The 19,855-nt window shown below is 47.3% G+C and overlaps 1 protein-coding gene across 3 annotated transcripts in view; it reads right to left on the reverse strand.

Moving 5' to 3' along the window:
* The window catches only part of DOCK1 (dedicator of cytokinesis 1), a 525,518-nt gene that overhangs the window by 447,908 nt on the left and 57,755 nt on the right, over positions 1 to 19,855 (reverse strand). For all 3 annotated transcript variants that reach the window (XM_078434961.2, XM_078434960.2, XM_078434962.2), the window contains exons 2-5: positions 13,894 to 13,977; positions 7,008 to 7,048; positions 3,915 to 3,970; positions 250 to 346 (exon numbers count right to left, since the gene is read on the reverse strand). In XM_078434961.2, the coding sequence (XP_078291087.2) occupies positions 250 to 346; positions 3,915 to 3,970; positions 7,008 to 7,048; positions 13,894 to 13,977 (278 nt within the window). The remainder of the gene's footprint in view (positions 1 to 249; positions 347 to 3,914; positions 3,971 to 7,007; positions 7,049 to 13,893; positions 13,978 to 19,855) is intronic.

Raw genomic sequence — 19,855 nt, forward strand, 5'->3', positions numbered from 1 at the left:
TTGGCCCTTCCCTTTACCAACGCTTTGTCACAGGGAGCATGGCATTTACAAAGCGGGTCCAAGAGGACAATGGTCCCCCAGGGTGGCCAGAATAATGGGCCACGTTGCTTTCTTTGCCCTGAGTAGGACTTAGTCCTTGGTTCTGTTTTTGAGGTTCCCAGGGAAAGGAAAATCATCCCCTTGGTACAGCAAGGTCCCACAAGACCCTTCTCTATTTTGAAGCTTAGATTCAACATCCTATTTTCTCACCACGTAGAGCTGCCTCCAGATGGTGGACCACTCTCGGAGTGTCGTGGTGACTTCCTGTATGAGCGGGAGGTCGCCTGGGATGACCGTTTCATGTTGCCTAAGGGAAAGGAGAAGAGGACAGCCAAGTTCATGGCTTCATTAAAGTCTACAAGCTATACCTTGTAAATTCCAAATCGGGTCCACAGAATTAAATATTTAAGCAAATGGAGAGAAAATATACAAATAAGACTGTGTCCACACATATGAATACATACATCTCTGAGACTGACAGGTAATATTTGTACAGAACTTGAGCGTGTTCCTACATTATCCTACATGTAAAGGCGTCTACCTCATATGTCAAGGTAAGATGAAGGAGGCAAATAATATCCCATTTAAGGTCTTCAGAACGTCAAGGTCTGAGAGTACATTCACAATATGTGTACCCATCTATCTTATAGACGGCCATAAATTATAGCCAATCTGTGTGGCATTAAAATGCAGGTTTGGGTTTAGATGATTTCTACGTTTCCATCATGCATAAAACTCACTATATGATAATACATGAAGCACTTATCCCTGTCAAAATATGAATGAGGCCACGGCTCCCCAGTGTCCAGAGGTACTCTATCTGATCCCCAAACTCTGATGCATCCTCTCCCTTTTCCCTGCACCCCGAAAGGTTAACCCTTGACTTAGTCTTAACTTGCTATCTATTTGTGTGTGTGTGTGTGTGTGTTTTTAAATGGTATCAACCATGGTTTTTCCAGTCGCATGCTCTGTGTCAGGCCCTGTGCTACACAGGACTCAGAATATTTGGGACTGAGTTAAGAGATGGAAGTGTGGCTCATGCAGTGAGGCCACCTCGCCCCAGACGTCCTGAACGGACAAGACTGCAACCAGCATGGAATATCCCGGGATCCCAAAATATGTCCCACCTACATATCTTGAGTTGGCTGTGGCCGAGATGGGCGGGCAAGATGCTAACTTTGGCTCGCAGTTGGGGTTCAGGGCTACAATGACCTACTGATGGTGGGGCTCCCGAAGGAAAAGACAATGGTGGCCCTGAGAGAAAACCAGTGTCTGCGGAGAGGTCTAGCCACGTGCACCCCTGGAGCAACAGGGACCAGATGTCCGAGGCAGGGGTGTGTCTGAGACCATCATCCACAAAACTGCTTTCAGAAATTGCCCTTTGATGGGACATGATCAGTGTCTATTTCAGAATGTGGTTTTCACAGCAGCCCGGCGGGTCTGTCACCAAGGTTCCCGGTAAAGATGTTGATGAAAATGTGGTTCATCGCACTCTGCAGTGCCCTTCTGAGAAGGCCCCCCTGGGGGGGGGGGGGGGGGAGTTTCTCTTCTCCCACGGGGTGAGCACATTTGGCAGCAACCTGGATGCTTCCACCTCCCAGATCCTGAGTTTCATGCTCAGTCCACTGGGCTCTTCCATTGGCTGTCAGAAGCTTGGGGCTCAACTAGAACTCACTTTCACCACACGTAGAGGGCCTCGCTCTACATACTGTGACCTGGTCTCAGTTCTGGATCCTTCCCACTTCCTCCCTCTTCGTAGGCCTGATCTGTCTCTGAACTAACGTGCCGACTGGCTTTAATGGACTCGATCTGGCTGCTCTGTAACCACCTCTTTGTAACCACCTCTTTACCCGCAAGGGGTCAGCCATGTCTGCCCCACAGGGTTGTCATTAAGACCTACAGAAAGAACATCACGCAGGGCTCATGGAAGAATGAGCGAGACACAGCAGATAGTCAGTGGGGGTGGCTCCTTAGTTGGCGCTAAATGACACCAAGGGACGAGTCAGGGCTGAAGGCCCCAATCCGGGCATCACGCACAGAGAGGAAGCACAATGACACGGGCCACCCCAAACAGAGGGGCAACACAGGACTAGGAGAAGGACAAGGAGAGCACCCTGGGAGCAGCAGGCAGGGAAGGAAGTAGGTTAGGCAGCATGAGAAACGGGGTATGAAAGCATCAGAACAAACGAGGAGCTTCATCCAGTGAAGGGGACAGCCACCAGTGCCCAGTGCTGCAGGAAAGCACCAGAAGAACAGCCTTGAGAAGACACTAGAAGCTTGGAAATCAGGAGGCACCGGCAGCCATATGACCATGGGATGAGGGACAAGTGGGAACCGCCTCGGTTATGGGGTAAAGGTAGAGACCAGGTGGCAGCAGGCACGTGGCAGTGATGTGGGGATGCGGGGTGTCTGAGAGGGAATGGAGGCTGGAGTACAGAAAGAAGAAACCCGGCAAGAGAGACAGGGTGATGAACTTGGAAGCAGGGAGGCAGCAGGGGTGGGATGACAGAGTGGCCTGGGCTGGATAGGAGGAAGGACCATGGGGAGGGGAGGTCGATGTCCGCAGGTCTCCGGAAGAAAGGAGAATGGTCAAGTCTGAAGGCAGGAAGTCCTTTGCAACGAGGAAGGCACAGACAGCTGGGCTTGGGTGGGAGCAGCACAGGGCAGCACGGGGAGCGAACACCGGGAGCCCCAAACCCTCGGCAGGAAAACCATTTCTTTACTGTTTGTTTCCCGGGTGCACCATTCACTCGCTCACCCTGGGGCATCACACCCCGGGACCCAGTGTGTGTGTCTGTTTGTCTGCGTGGGTGTGGCTCTCCTCACCGAGAGTCAAAATAGTCTCTTGTTCGCTTTACTATAATGGTTCCTAATTACATTTTCCATACATTCTTTTGTATATACCTCGCAGTGCTTTTTTACAAAAATTAATCACAGTCTGACGCCTATACTGACTGTGATACAGATGGATATAAAATACATTAAATGCATACTTTATTTAATTATTTCCACCAGAGTCAAAACTTTCCTTTCCCCACCCCTTTCCTTTTAAAACTTTGTGCACAAAACATTTTATCTGTATTAAAAAAAAAAATACCGTATTATAGGTCGTCACCATTTATGCCTCTAAATTATTTTCTTCATTTTAATTATGCATCATGCAACCACAGAACCCGATTAGTCCTTTTCATACGTTAAAAGTACAGTGCTTGGAAAGGCAATTTTGTAATCAGCCAAAGAGATGTCATTATGCAGTAATCATATGATTAGTAATTTTATAATTTACATATTTAACAGAGGGTGAAGATGTAGCAGAGACAAAAAAGGAAAACATTTTAATGCTGCGTCTTCCAAGTTCACACCTGGCTATTCATTTGCCTTTCCTGCCTAATGGGTTCCCATTCTATAAAAGTCCTTTTAATGATCTTATACATCAGTTTTATGACCTCTAAGAAACATACATCACAATTAGACAAAATGTAAATTCACACATGTCCCAATTTACCAACTGTTGCTTTACCCTCAACTCCCTTTGCATCACAGCCTGCAAAGTCTTCCAGAAAAACGGACTCAGAGCTGGGGGGCTGGAACCTCCACCTGATGGGGTCACTCTCAGAGGAGCACAGAGCACTGGGCCCATGCTATCCCAAATCGACATCAGCTTCAAGGAACGTGACTGCAGGTACAGTGCTGACTTCAGACTTTTCAAAGGTCCAAAGCCACCCCAAGTTCCCTCCCTCTCTCTAAAACTCTCATCCCATCACGGTCACTCACACCCACATTCACCCCCCACCCCCCTACAGGCACTGCCATTTGGATAAGCAGCAAAGCCAAGTACAAGCATTTCTTTGCTCGAACATCAAGACCAGACTCACCCTTTGCCTTCAACTATGGCTTCTTTAAGATGAATATACGAAGCAGGAAATATACCCTTTGGGGGAGGAAAAAAAAAAAACAGTAGTTTTTATTATCAACATGAATACCAACTGAAAATCAAACAACTATCCTGAAAGGGTGGAGGCAGGCATGGCTGGATAACGCGAATTCTGTGAGTCTCATGGTAAATCTCACATACAACACAGTGAGGCAAACAGGAGGCATAAACTCAGTCTGCCTGTGTTTCACTGAGGCTGCAGGGGTCTCAGAAAAAAACAGAAGCGAACTGTCTGCAGGGAAAAAATTCCACAGGCCTTTCCTGTGTCTTCTCTATAGGTCGCTCCTCGCGTCCACCGCTGCCCTCGACGCGGGCAGATCCAGAGCCAAGCGATGCCTAAAAACAATCTCCGATGACGGTCTCTGACAGTTCCTTCCTTCAAAAAGCTAACGCTGCCGTCAAAAGTTGCTTTCCACCATCGGTCATCACGTATGCATGCAGGCCTGCTTACCTGACCCACGGATTTCCCATCAACCTTCAAACAGAGACAATACAGACAGTGGACGAATTTCGCCCGATCCACACGACCGCTAGACACGGTTTCTGTTAACACCGTGCCCCACATCCGCAAAGCACGGCACGCGCCTAGCAGGACGGTGCGTGAGGGGAAGTTGTTCGCGAAGTTCACTGTTAAGCGCAGTCGGTGAAATGCCAGGAGCTTTACCAAGACGTCGGCCGCGCATCTGAGCAAGCGAAACAGCTCCCTCACTGGTGTGAGGCAGAAGTGAGCACCCGAAAGGGAGCAATGGGGCTGGAGGCGCTGGGGCGCGGGGCAGCACAGCACAGCTAGTCAGGGTTCCTGCACTAGATCTAGCGGGCGCAGCAGCAATCCACTCAGCGGCACTGGCGGTTTCCAGGCACCTGCCGTGTGAGCAGGATCGTGTTTCCCTGGCATCTGGCCTGCAAGGATTTACACGGGAGAACCAGAAACCACAACTACTAATCGTGTTTGGGAGGGGCATGGGTACCATTGATTCGCGTTCCTCCTGCCTATTAGGAAAGGCACCGAATTGCACAAAAAGAAGAATTATCACAGAGAGGGGAGCAGTCGGGCAGAAAGACAGTGGCCGAGCGACGAAGAGGACTAGAGGACCCCTCCCCCAGGCCCCAGCCATTCAGGACACCCCCAAATCCCAGGATGCCTCCAAGAGCACACATGATGCCAGCATGTGCTGTCGGATGGAGGGAGAAAAATAACAAGGCAGCCTCGCCCGTGTCCACAGGCAATGATAGCCCTCAGTCTCCGTAAACCTGGTCTCAGGCACCACGGAGCCCCCCCGGAAGGAGCAGTAGAAGGTACAGAGGGGACACACGCAGAGGCTTGAAATGAGCAAACTGCGCAGCAGGGGTCGTTCTAATCCAGCCCGAACGATCTACACCTGTGTAAACAACTATACAAAGGATGCTTCCAGAACACTTAGGAGTCAGGATTGCTAGGGGCCAAGTCCCTTCTCTGCACTGCTGGGAGGGACCCACGAAATCCTATTATCTTGCAACTGCCTCATCTTCCAGTGAGGATTTTAGATGGAAAACTAAATACAGCCCTGCCCAGCTATCCTGTAGCAATGAGCTGTAAAGGTCGGGGCACCCCAAAGAAGGGCAGGAAGGACAGCAGTTCAGGAAGGCACTGGGGGATGGGAAGCACTGGCGAAGGTGGTACCAAACACCAAATAAGCATCAAGGGAAAGGGAACAGCTTGCCTGGGGCCTGCCCAGCACATGGCAGAGGGAGCTTCACCCCTGTTGTGTGGTTGTGGAGGGAGACGGTGGCCCATGATCCCAAGAACCCCAACTCTGTATAACAAAGTCCTCGGCTGTGGCTTTCTCCCATGAAACTAGAGTTTCATCTGTAGGAATATTCTCTGGATTGTAGGAGGGCGATCAAGTTTCCCTGGGAAATCTATCCCACCATCCACCCACTTCGAACCCGCCATGTTCAAACGTCAAGGCACCAGGTCACTGGATGTGTGAGACACGCAGCCCCGTCTGAGTCTGGCAGGACGGGGTAGGAGGTCCCCGCTCCTGTCTGCAGACTGGCCTCACCAACAGTACTATCTACGCCAGAGGAGGCCAGCCCTGCTGTCCTCAACCCGGGCCCTTCCCGAGTCACTGCTACTAAGGACGAACAGCTCCCCACTGTCCAGCATGGCCTGTCTGCAGGGTCTCTAGGGGAAGCAGAGCAGGAATTTCCCTGCTCGAGCCGCTGGACTTGGAAAGCCTTAGTTACGGGCTCAGGACCGCTGGAGGAGCCCAGCCCAGTTAGGAGATAATGAGAGGCAAAGTTAAGAAACAGAAGTGAAATGAGCCATCTGCCAAGCGTAAGTAGATGTTAAAGTGTGTACGTTAACGTGGGCAGGGCCTAATCATAGCTTAGAATGGACAGGATTTCAAACTCGGAATAAAACAGAAGGGCCGTAATTAGGTTTTGTGAAGCTAAGAATGGAAAAGCCACAAGAGAACTGCGTGCGGGGGCGTCCACCACCAGGATCGGGGTGTGATGGCCCGTCTTCACTTCAGAAGCTCACACTGCCACGCGAGCAGACTGCCCTGGGACACAGAAGCTCTCTCTGGCGAGCGCCTGATGCAGTTTAAGAAGAGTCACATGCAAGAGGCAAGCAAGCATGCGTGAGCTTTGCAAGTCTGTTGTCATCACGGATAACGTAAGACTGACGATTATAAGCAGTGTTTTTTTCTTTCTGAAGTCATTACACCCAGATCACTCTAGTACACCTTCCTGTGCTTCAACAGTGTGCAACATTCCACCCAGAAGAGAGGATTCTGCCCTTCGTGACAGGAGGTCAGCACTGCGCCTCAGCCCAGTGATTCCATCACGGAAATGAAGCCAGCGTTTCTATAAGTGCGTGTTGTTCGAAAGGCAAACAATTCAGGGTAGCCCGCGTTTCAGCCCACACATTTTTTCGGCTCAGAGAAAGATACAGAAGGAAAACTTGTGGACACAAAAGGGGTAGGATTGATTTCCTCTCACCGGGTGATGTATGAAGAGACATGCACGGGGTTTCAGAAAGACGACTTACCTTCTTAGACTTTTTTCTCAAGGTGTAACCTCTGTACCACCCTAAACAAACAAAAGTTGAAATAGTTAGAACAAGGAGACATCCTAGGACCCTGGCGATACCCTCCCATCATATGGGATTCGTTACTTTGCAGAAGCAGGGAAATCAGTTTGCCACAAGAATCCAATAATCCCAACACTGTGGAAATATACTGGAAGGCTCCCGAGGGCGCGTCTCAAAGTCGCCAGGCTGGTGACCTTCCCGAACACACCGCCAGCTCTTTTCATCTTCATCTGTCACTCGAGACCTTGAGGCTATCACTTTGGGGTTAAGCAGCACAGTCCCATGAGGAAAAATCATCCCTTTGACCACTCATCCCTGAACAGGCTCCTTGGGTATACACCTCCCCATTGCTTCCTCTCCCTGATTTGGACAAGGGTCACAGCCAAGTGCACAAACCAGCATCCTCAGATCAAGAACTGCCCATAACAGAGAACCTATTGAGCGTTAACTTCCTCCATCCGGAGACACTGTGCCCTGAAGCAGCCGTGATCTCACAATGTACGTCTGGGGCAAAGACTCAGCCCCCAACCGGAAGCGCCAGGCCCGGGAACAAGGGCCCACCCAGCCCCTGGGGTTTGGCCTTGACTCCAGTTCCCACAGAAGCCAAAGACGGGCACACTAGGACTGTCAGCACAGGGTACAAACAGAAGAGCCCTTTCGAAGGCAGCACAGCCCTGACCACACCCTTGGCACCTCCGCTCCAGCCGAGGGTGGAAATGGTCCCTGCGGATGCCTCGGTGTCCACAGCCAGTCTCCAGCCTCCCAACAGCCCCACTTCGCACGACGTCCGTGGGTATTTGCTTACCTCAAAGGCTCTGAAGTCACTCTGGCCATGTTGCTCAGGGAAAGTAAATCCAAACTCAAATTCCAACTCTGCCCCACTGGGGCAAAAGGACCCGGTCAGAGAATCACGGGAGCCCGCAGAGAGTTATCCCATAAGTTTCCAGACAATAACCAAATAATGGGCTCTTACACAGTATCAGAAATCAAAGCTCAGAAACTAGTGATGTCTGAGCGAGCTCAGAATATTGCCACAATGACGGCACCCTCTTACCCAACAGCAAGCATATTACCAACCAGAGGCAAGGAAGAAGATCACAGACCAGAAAGTGATGGGGTGGAAATGAGCAAAGTCCTCAAGGGATTAACAACAGATGCTTTCTAAGCACTCGCAACCAGAGATGGACATTCCCAGGATCCTTGCAAAGGATTTGCTAAGACCTAGTGGTGACCGCTTTGCTTTCTTGACAAAGGGACTCACCAGATGGACTGGGGACACAGCAGACGCAAAGTGTCCAGATTTCCGCCACACATGTGCGGGACTGTCTCCAGAAAGCCGTACTGTCTACCTCACTGGTCGCTGCGTGGAGGTCCAGAACCTGTGCCCGTCGAGGGCAGCGTTCACACACAGTGAAATGGAAAAAGAGGGGCAGTCGATGCAGTCAGCAGCCTGCGTCTAGAACCGAAGAAAGGCTCTATTGGTTCAACTTTAAGGACGGGCCTCCACCCTTTCACTGTAGCCTTCATATTTTCATTATTAACACGCCCTTTCTTTTTCTGAAACTGACAAGGGGTAAATGCCCCAGAACATATAAGGAAAATACTATAAAATGACAGGAAAAACACAGAAACTAAGCAGAACAGAGCAGCGCTTAACGACAGTGTATAGAAGAAGTCCAAGGACTTACCCCTGAGAGAAGAGAGGCTCAAACTTCATAATAATCAGACACAATTTTACTGCCCAAACTTTAGAGGTAAAAATTGTTATGCTGCACGATATGGGCAGCCCTGGGCACCGTGGGGAAGAGTACAGCCTACAGGAACCGAAGGGGAGCAACCTTCTCTACTTCTCCAAAGCATCTGTCCCCACGGCCTGCAACCGACAACCACCACCTGGGAAGGCGTCCCTGGGAAAGACACGCGCACACCCGCCCGTGCACACCCGCGGGACAGATGCAGGATACCCATGCAGCGTGATGTGGGGTGGTGTCAGTGGAGGGGATCTGAGTGCCCAGAGCTGGGAAGGCTGTCGGTAAAACACGGGGAGCGCACACACAGCAGTGGGAGCTGTGAACTAAACAGAACGCTAAAAATAAGCAGGTGTGCGTCTTAAAATGTAGCGCTGGGTAAAAAAGTAAAGAACAGAATGAGAGCTATGCTCACATTTATATACATGAAAAGTACATGCATGCCAAACAGGACAAGAACAGGAACATCCACTTCAAACATGGTGAAAGGGTTTTCCACGGGAAGAGGGGAAGAAAGGGGTGAGCCATGGGGATAAAATGTAGGGAGTCTTGTCTTTTTTTAACGTTGAAACAATAGCTGGTAACAGTTTCTTAACTGCCTTCCTAAGCAAAATGAAAACCTATCATCTTCCTCCCCAGATTATTTGCATACATTATTCCTTCAACCAACTGAGCCCACACACTATGTATGTGCCAGAGACCACACTAGACAGAGCAAAACACAGTAAGAGAGACCGAATTTCTGACGTGCGTGAGCTCACAAATCGGAAGACCTCCTAAGGGAAGCAGGGGCCACACCGTGTTGCAGGACAGAGACTGTAGCTTGAAGGAGAGAAGATACCCCTGCAAAGTCTTTTTTCAAGGAAGGGAGAAGATATAAGAGAATCAGGAGCAGGAGGTCCAGGGCCAGTAGTAGTAACGGGCTGATAAACTTCTCCCAGGCAGAGCTCACGAGTGGTCTCCTCTCCGTGGAGTCAACCAACCTGCTTCAAACAAGAGACACCCACCTAAGAGACAGGCAAATATGGGCAAGACTCAGCCCCTAATCTCAGGGAGCACACAGTCCAGCACAGGAAAATGGCAGCCGAGCCAGCAAGCACCACACAGTGTTCCCAGCAGAACAACAGGAGGAACACATTCACTCAAGTCCAGGGGTGGTGCCGAGACGGGACGGTACCAGCCAGAGCAAAGGAGGTGGGAGGCAGACAGGAGGGAGCTTTTGCCCAGGCAGGACGTGCTCGGGTTGAGTCTTCAAGGACGTCCCATGGCCAGTCAGATGGAGGAGGGAGAAGGGGTGCTAGGCAGAGCAGCATGGGGAAAGGTGCCTTCACTGTGCCCTGAGAAGCCATCAGCATCAAGGACAGAACATGCATGCGGAAGAAGCTGGAGTTTCTTCAAGGGTGGGCAGGTGAGAACCACCGTCACCAAGGTTCTGGGATCGGCCCAGTGTTTAAGTAGCTGCCCGAAGATGGACAGGACATTCACTTATGTCAGGTGTATGGTGACCTGCCCCGAGTGCTGCACAAGAGAGTCAAAACCCAGATGTGACCAAATCGCGTCTGCATGGTCAGCATCCACATGCACAACGGGCATTCTGGAGAAAGCACCAACCGGCGTCCCGCTGCATGGGGGCACAGTCAGCCCTGCGGCCGAAATCTCAGCGCACAAAATAATCATCCCCCGGAAGATGGTAACCACAGCTACGGCGCTCGGCCACTGGGCCAGAGCCAGGCGGCCGGTCGCCTGGGACAACTTGCAAAGGATGTCTGCTGAGTGGAGGCTGGGCTGGACGGCTCAGTGGTCTTCTATGAGACGAGAGCCTTAGCAACGTGACTGCCTTCTCCAGTCTGCCACGGGTTAAACTGTGTCCCTCAAAATAGATGCTGAAGTCCTAACTCTATCCATAAATGTGACCTTATCTGGAAATAAGGTCTTTGCAAATGATCGAGTTAAAATGATTTCATTATACCGGGCCCTGGCGTCCTTATCAAAAGGAGAAGCAGACAGAGACACACACAAGACGCTGCCGTGTGAAGACGAAGCAGAAACCAGAGTGTTGCGTCTACGGTCTAAGAACACCAAAGACTATCGGCAAACCAGAGAAGCCGGGGAGATGCACGGAATAGCTTCTCCCTCACAGCCCTCAGAAGGAACCAGCACAGCCCACATCCTGATCTCGGACTACCAGCCTCCAGCCCTGGGAGAGAACACACCTCTGCTGTCTGTTTAAGCCACCCGGTGTGTGGTACTTTGCTATAAAGGCCCCAGGAAACTCCCACTGTCTCACAAGGCCTTCGACGGACACATGCTGATGGCCCAAAAAGGAACTCATGTGTATTTGGGGAGAAAATATATTATTACCCCTGTAAAAATTTGAATATATTCAGTTCCAGGATAGTGGTTTAAACAAAAGAATAATCTCCTAATCTTTGTACACAGCCTGCAACCTCCCTGGAGTACAGCATCCAGCCCCCAAGAGCCACATGGAAATGAGCAGGTGGCAGGACCGTTCACCGGAGAATCAATTAATAAACATGGGACCGTGGCTCACCTCTCCAGTCTGGTTGAGCCTGGGCACTGCTTAAAGGCAGGGGCATGCCTTCAATGAACCCTCCAAGTTCCTTCCACCTGCACAGTGACCTGTAAACTGCTTTTTCTTTGCTCTAAGCTCCAGGCCCTCATGAGCCCGAGAGAGAGAAATTAACCGCAACTTAAAGTCAATTTGTTCTTTGAACCTTACTATAAAGAGTGATCATCTAGAATGTATATTCTCTGCAGAAATCCACGTCATATCCTGAAAAGGATCACACAGAAAAAGAAAATTAAATTTGACAAACAGAAATACATTTTCTTAGAGGAAATGTAGGAGGGGAGAGGAGGAAAGAAAAAAAAAAAAATGCCGAACTCAAATACGATCCGTGAAACTTACATAGAACAAATGGGAAGAACAGAAAAACAATTATTCCATTTTTATTTGATGAACAAAGACACCAAGTTTCCCAAAGCCAAAAGTACTTCGCCAGAAGCATTTCTCTGACCAGATTCTGATTGAAACCAAAACGACAGTTGTCACGGAAAAGGAATTTGTTTTGTGTGAAAGGGTCTTTACAAAGATTGGAGCATTTTAATCAGAATCTGGAAGACTGACTAGCCCAGAAACTGAATGCTCACTGAAGAATCCTTTACCACGATGCCTGCTAGCCAATTTTTTTTTTTTTTAAGTCAAATGTACAGCAAGGATCGCTGGCTCGTCATAGGATCCCACTGTTGGAAGAGTCCATTCTTCTTATCAAGCAAAGAACAAGAGGTAGCAGTCTCTGCGTGCCCAGACTGACCGGAAATTGCTATCTCTTTAGGAATGACGTCATCGCCCAGAGTTTATTAACCAGGATTTCAACTTCAACTGAGCGGGGTCAAACATAAAAAAGATGTAAGAGCACTTTTGCCTTCAGATCAGGAAAGTGTCTGAGATGAGAGGTTTGATCCCTAACCTCTACTTAATTTCTCTCTGCTTCCTCTCCAACACTGGCAATAGATACCGAGAGCAGATACGGCAATCCGACTGTCAGCTATAAAAACTGAAAACAAGCAGAAGGCACCCATCACAACTACTCATTCACTTAAGGACACGGTCTGTTTTCACAGTTACATCTGCTTCCAGGCAGACGACACTAAAGCTGATTTTTTTCTTTCCCCTACCAGGACGATTTTAGGCTTAAAGACGCAAAGGGACTAGAATTCTAAGTCCACGTGAGTCACAAGGGCAAACCAGGGACATGGCCTCGGGGGTATTCCTAGTGGCCTGGGAGGAACACTGCAGCAAGCCACAGCCTGCCTGGCGCACAGAGGCTCACGTCTGCTTCGCTCTTGTGCAAAGTGATTTCCTGAACGGAGTGTGAAGCCCAGTTCACCGATTACGACCGGGTGACTTCAATCTCCTCTCTTACCCCCACCTCCTACTGGAAGGGTTTAGCTAAACCCAATCTAAAAGCAATTTTTCTATTGAAATGATCGATTTTAATCAGTTCTTTTCATTCATCTGCTCTACGGGAGTCGCCCCTTCAAGCGGAAATAAAGCCACCAATGCTCAAACACAATTTTACAAAAACGTCCAGATCTGAGGAGTTTCAGACGTCCGGGCCATCGTTGCTCCCCTTCTGTGTGACAGTAACCTCAGAACAAGGCGGGGGGGGGGGGGGGGGGGCTTCTAATGATATGCATGACACTAAAGACAAAAACCAACTGTGTGTGGGGCGCCTGGGTGGCTCAGTAGGTTGAGCCTCCGACCTCGGCTCAGGTCATGATCTCGCGGTCTGTGAGTTCGAGCCCTGCATCCAGCTCTGTGCTGACAGCTCAGAGCTTGGAGCCTGCCCCAGATTCCGTGTCTCCCTCTCTCTTTCTGCACCTCCCCTGCTCGCACTCTGTCTCTCTCTCTCCTCAAAGTAAATAAACATTAAAAAAAAAAAAAAAAAAAAAAACAACTGTGTGAAAAATCAAAGACATTTAAGAACCACTGTCACAAAAGTACATTTACGGGATTTCTAATCTATTGGGTAATGATTGCTTCACTGGACCATGTCCCACAGAACTGTGACAAACTCCAGTCACCTCTAAGAAAACAGGGTCAAAGAAAAAAAAACAATCTTGGTTCCTTTGAGGATGTTGCTAACAAATCTAAATGAGAACAGAAGAAGTCTTACCGGATACATCAAATACATCAAAACAATCACTTAAACGCTAAAATATCTTAAATATTTCTTTCCATTATTTTTTCAAGTGGTCAGTTATTCATAGTCAAGATTTATATACATTTGCAAAAAAGGAAACAAAGGGTTCTGTTGTTTTTAATGAAAACAGCTATTTCCCCAGAAAACTTTAGAGTCTAAAATTCAGAATTTTTAGTTTTGGGCTCATTGTAATAAAATATCATTTAAATAACAAATAGCCTCCTGACTACCCTCACCTGAAATGGCATCCATCATGCAAGAAAAGCGATCGTATGAGAAAGACTCGTGTTGACACATATTTTGGAAACACTGAAAAAGTGTGCTAGTTGCCCAAAACGGTAGGAGAAAAGACACCAGAAGCATACGCACCTTCATATGTTTCTAAGATGTGCACGGTGTCTCCTATTTGTAGAGAAAGTTCATCCGCTCCCCTGGCATCGTAGTTATAAAAAGCTGTGAAGAAAAAGGGATAAGAAGATATCAGCAGAGGTAGAAGGGACTTTGCTGCCTTGTTCCTGCTTGTTTTTCATGTTGAAACGCATCCAGTCCGTGCCTGGATCATCCTCCCTGACAGCCTCAAAAGTAGCCTTTTCTTTCAAGAGACAAATATAAAGAGTCGTCAAGTAGAAGAAACCCGTAACCCCACGCAACCGTAAGCGATTTTTCTTAGTGTGGTCCTACAAATCTCTAGTGATCAACGCAGTGTGGCAGTGGCACAAAAACAGACACACAGATCGACAGAACACTGTAGACAGCCCAGAAATACACCCACACTAACACGGTCAAGAAGGAGGATGTGAAATCTGCCGTTTTGACCACTTGTAAGTTCCGATACAAGGGCGACGGCGGCGTCCGCGGTGCCGCACAATCATCACCACCAGCAACATCCACAACCTCTCCGTGGCTCCAAACACAAACTCCATACCCGGTAAGCGGTATGTCCGCGTTCCCCCTCCCCCGAGCCCCTGAGAACCTGTGGTCCTTCTCCATCCCTCAGAAGCGTGACTACTCCACCTGCCTCATACATGGAATCAACCAGGGGCGCCTGGGTGACTCAGTCGGTTGGGCGTCTAACTTCAGCGCCAGTCATGATCTCACGGTTTGTGGGTTCGAGCCCCACATCAGGCTCTGCGCTCGCAGCACAGAGCTCGCTTCTGATCCCCTGTCTCTGTCTCTCTCTGCCCCTCCCTCGCTTGCGCTCTCTTTCTCACTCAAAAATAAATAACATTTAAAAATAAATAAATAAATAAATAAATAAATAAAATCAAACAATACTGTCCTTTTCCTATCTGGCTTCTTCAACAGAATGTTTTAAGGCTCATGCATACTATCCCATGTATCAGAACTTTATTCCCTTTTATGGCTGAATGTTTGCAAGAGGAAGAACATTTTAATTATCATTTTAATTATCACTTGATATACTATCTATATTTCCACTAATAGATATTTTAATTAATTATTTCCTAACTATGAATCAATTACACATGGACTGAATATTCTTTAGAAACCAAACTGATTTTTTGTTTAATGTTTATTTTTGAGAGACAGAGAGAGAGAGAGAGACAGAGAGAGACAGAGCACTAGCGGGGGAGGGGCAGAGAGAAAGGGAGACACAGAATCCAAATCAGGCTCTGGGCTCCAAGCTGTCAGCACAGAGCCTGATGTGGGGCTCGAATCCACCAGCCAAGAGATCATGACTCGAGCTGAAGTCAGATGCCCAACCGACTGAGCCACCCAGGTGTCCCGCTAAACTGATTTTTTTAATTATTATATAACCAATGTTGATATTGAGCCAAAAAGTTATGTTACAATTAAACAGGCAAAAACATGTTCAACATTAAGAAGAAATTCTTAAAAGTAGTGATACTCAACAAATCTCTGAAACCGTTGTTCATCTGAACATTCAGCAGTGCCTATTTCTCTTAGAGAAGCACCTAAAAAAGTCATACCATTAAATGCAGACCACAATTTTGCTCCAGCATGATGAGGTGAAGGTAACTATCACAGTGGAAAAAGGCTATTAGAAAGTGTTAAAGACACAAAAAGTACAAAGCCCACTCTCCAAAAAAAAAAAAAAAAAAAAAAAAAAAAAAAAAGGAAGAAGAAGAAAGAAAACATATGGAAAGAAGTACAAAGTACCCAGATTTCAAACTATACTGCAAAACTGTAAAATCAAAACAGTATGGTTTTGGCACAAAACAGACAAATAGATCAGTAGAACAGAATAGGCAGCCCCAAAATACACCCATGCTTATACAGTCAATTAAGCAACAACAAAGGAAGCAACAATTTACAACAGGGAAAAGACAGTTTGTTCAACAAATGGCGTTGGGAGAACCTGACAGCTACGTGCAAAAGAATGAAACTGGACCACTTTCTTACACGTCACACAAAAATAAACTCAAGATGGAATAAGGACCTACATGTGAAATCTGAAACCATAAATCTCCTAGAAGAAAACACAGGCAGTAATTTCTCTGACATCATCCACTGAAATACTTTTCTAGATATGTTTCCTCAGGCAGAGACACGAAAGCGAAAATAAACTATTGAGACTGTAGCAAAATAAAAAGCTTTTGCATAGAGAAGGAAACCATCAACAAAACAAAAGGACAAACTACTGAACAGAAGAAGATATTTGCATATGATACATCTGATGAGAGGGTAGTATCCAAAATACACAATGAACGTAAACAACTCAACACCAACACAAAACAATCCAATTAAAAAATAGGTCAGGCTTTAACAAATGGTGTTGGGAAAACTGGACATCGACATGCAGAAGAATGAAACTGGACCACTTTCTTATATCATACACACAAAAATTTCAAAATGGATGAAAAAACCTAAATGGGACAGGAAACCATCAAAATCCTAAAGGAGAACACAGGCAGCAACCTCTTTGACCTCAGCCGCAGCAACTTCTTACTAGACATGTCACCGGAGGCAAGGGAAACAAAAGCAAACATAACTATCGGGACTTCATCAAGATAAAAGGCTTTTGCACAGCAAAGGAAACAATCAACAAAACTAAAAGGTAGCCTACAGAATGGGAGAAGATATTTGCAAAGGACGTTATCTGATAAAGGGTTAGTATCCAAAATATATAAAGAACTTACCAAACTCAACACCCAAAAAACAAACAACCCAGTGAAGAAATGGGCAAAAGACATAAACAGGCATTTTTCCAAAGAAGATTATCCAGATGGCTAACAGATACATGAAAAAATGTGTAAGGTCAGTCATCATCAGGGAAATACAAGTCAAAACCACAATGAGATACCACCTCACACCTATCAGAATGACTAAAAGCAAGGACAAAAGAAACAACAGGTGCTGGGGATGATGCAGAGAAAGGGGAACCCTCAGGCACTATTGGTGGGAATGCAAACTGGTGCAGCCACTCTGGAGAACAGTATGGAGGTTCCTCAAAAAACTAAAAAGTGAACTACCCTACGATCCAGGATTGCACTAGTAGGTATTTACCCAAAGGATACAAAAATACAGATTCAAAGGGGTACATGCTCCCCAATATTTATAGCAGCATTATCAACAATAGCCAAATTACAGAGAGAGCCCAAATGTCCATTAGCTGATAAATGGATAAAGATGTGGCATATGTATGTGTGTGTGCATACACACACACACACACACACACACACACACACACACACACACACACTGGAATATTACTCAGCCATCAAAAATGAACTCTTGCCATTTGCAATGACGTGGATGGAGCTAGAATATAATGTGCTATGAAAAATATGGCAGAGTGAGACAAATACCATATCCCACTCATATGTGGAACTTAAATAAAACAGATGAACATATGGGAAGGGGGGAAGAAAAGAAAGGGAAACAAACCACAATGCTTATTTATTTATTTATTTATTTTGGGAGAGAGAGAAAGCAGAGCAGGGGTAGAGAGAGACAGGGGGAGAGAAAATCCCAAGCAGGCTCCATACTCAACACAGGGCTCAATCTCACGAACCTTGAGATCATGATCTGAGCCCAAATCAAGAGTTGGACACTCAATGGACTTAGCCACCCAGGCACCCAAGACGCAAGAGACTCTTAACGATAGAGAACAAACTGTGAGTGGAGGGAGGGAGGTAGATGGGGGATGGGCCAGATGGAGGATGGGCATGAAGGAGGGCACCTGTGATGAGCCCTGGGTGTTGTAAGTTTTGAATCACTAAAATCTACTCCTGAAACCAATATTGCACTGTATGTTCACTAACTAAAATTTAAATTTAAAACAATGGACAGAGAACTTAAATAGACACTTTCCCAAAGAGGACACACAGATGGCCAACAGACACACGAAAAGATGCTCAACATCGCTAATCACCAGGGAAGTGCAGATCAGACCCACAATTAAATAATAATCACCTCACACCTGTCAGAATGGCTCGAATCAAAAAGACAAGACATGGGGTGCCTGGGTGGCGCAGTCGGTTAAGCGTCCGACTTCAGCCAGGTCACGATCTCGCGGTCCGTGAGTTCGAGCCGCGTCAGGCTCTGGGCTGATGGCTCGGAGCCTGGAGCCTGTTTCCGATTCTGTGTCTCCCTCTCTCTCTGCCCCTCCCCCGTTCATGCTCTGTCTCTCTCTGTCCCAAAAATAAATAAAAAACGTTGAAAAAAAAAAAAAAAAAAAAAAAAGAGAGAAAAAAAAGACAAGACATAACAAGTGCTCGCGAGGATGTGGAGAAAAAGGAACCCTCACGCACTGTTTGTGGGGATGTAAACTTATGCAGCTACTGCGGAAAATAGTATGGAGGGTCCTCAAAAAATTTAAAATATAAATATCATATGATCCAGCAATCCCTACGGGACATTTACCCAAAGAAAGTGAAAACACTAATTCCAAAAAATATCTGCACCCCTATGTTTACTGCAGCATTATTTACAAGAGCCAAGAAATGGGAGCACCTGAGTGGCTCAATCGGTTAAGCATCTGACTCTTGATATCAGCTCAGGTTGTGATCTCGCGGCCATGGGCTCAAGTCCTGCATCGTGCTGTGTGCCAAGCAGCGTGGAGCCTGCTTGGGGTTCTCTCTCTCCCCCCTCTCTCTGCCCTTCCCCCACCTCTCAAAATAAATAAATATACATAACAAAAACAATAGCCAAGATTTGGAAGAACCCAAGTGTCCAGTGATAGACGAACGGATAAAGATGTGAGCACAACGAAACAGTGCTCATCCATAAAAGAGAAGGACACCCAGCCATTTTCAACAACATGGATGGACCCAGAGGGTATTATGCTAAGTGAAATAAGTAGGACAAAGACAAATACCGTATCATTTCACTTATATGTTGCATCTAAAAGACAGATGAACAACAACGAAAAAAACACTAAAAAATAGACAAATACAGAGAACAAACTGGTGGGTGCCAAAGAGGAGTTGGATGTGGGATGTTGAAACAGGTAGAATTAAGAGGTACAAACTTCCAGTCACAGGTAGGAAGGACGGAAGGAAAAAAGGAAGGACAGTGATACAGTGATGTTCCTCCTTTCCAATGGATCCTACCTGAAAACATAGCAGACTAAATGTAAAAGTCATCTTCAAACTCTTGATCAATTTCTCATCCATCCATCCTGAACTCTCTGCCAGACCAGGCTATTCTCCGGTGGTATTTCACTGTGTCCATCTCTAAAATTCTCCTTGATCATATCATGTGCAAACTCTGGCAAGTATGGGAGGCCCTCCACCACCTGACCACGTCGCCTCTCCTTCCTCCAGCCACACACAGTATGGACCCCAGGAGGGGTTCCTATCCCTGCCTCTCCCTGAAAGACAGAAGCCAGCCTGTGCCACACCTGTGTGGACCAATCTGCCCTCCCTGCCACCGATGGGGTTTTCCCAGCAGGTGCACCTCTTCCAGAAGGCCAGGCCCAGTATGTTTCTCTCTCAATCCCCTCTCCAAACGTCCCCATCATGGCATACTTCCTGCTGTCCACTGCATTCCTGAGCTACCTGTAGCTGGCAAGGCCGGCCAGGCCCAGGCGGACTCCCTGGCATTCCCACCCATGGTCCCTGGAGCCAAACGAAATGCACAGGGTAACGCCTCTACCCTTGAAGACCGGGGTGACCTCCGGCAAATGACCTACCTTCTCCATATTCAGCTTTCCCCATAAAATAAGGCTCTGGAAATCCACACCTCATAGGATTACGTGTGTATTTGGGGTCTTGAAGAAAATAATGCCACAGACGGATGTGGTGATTTGAACACCGGGTGTCCTGCAGTCAACACCTAAATGATAAAGGCTCTCGTGGTGGTTGGGAGTGTTTTGTTTTTACTGCAATAAAGACTTCTATCACTTCCA

This window comes from Panthera onca, chromosome D2 (genome assembly GCF_046562875.1).
Source record: "Panthera onca isolate mPanOnc1 chromosome D2, mPanOnc1 haplotype 2, whole genome shotgun sequence".
NCBI lineage: Eukaryota > Metazoa > Chordata > Mammalia > Carnivora > Felidae > Panthera > Panthera onca.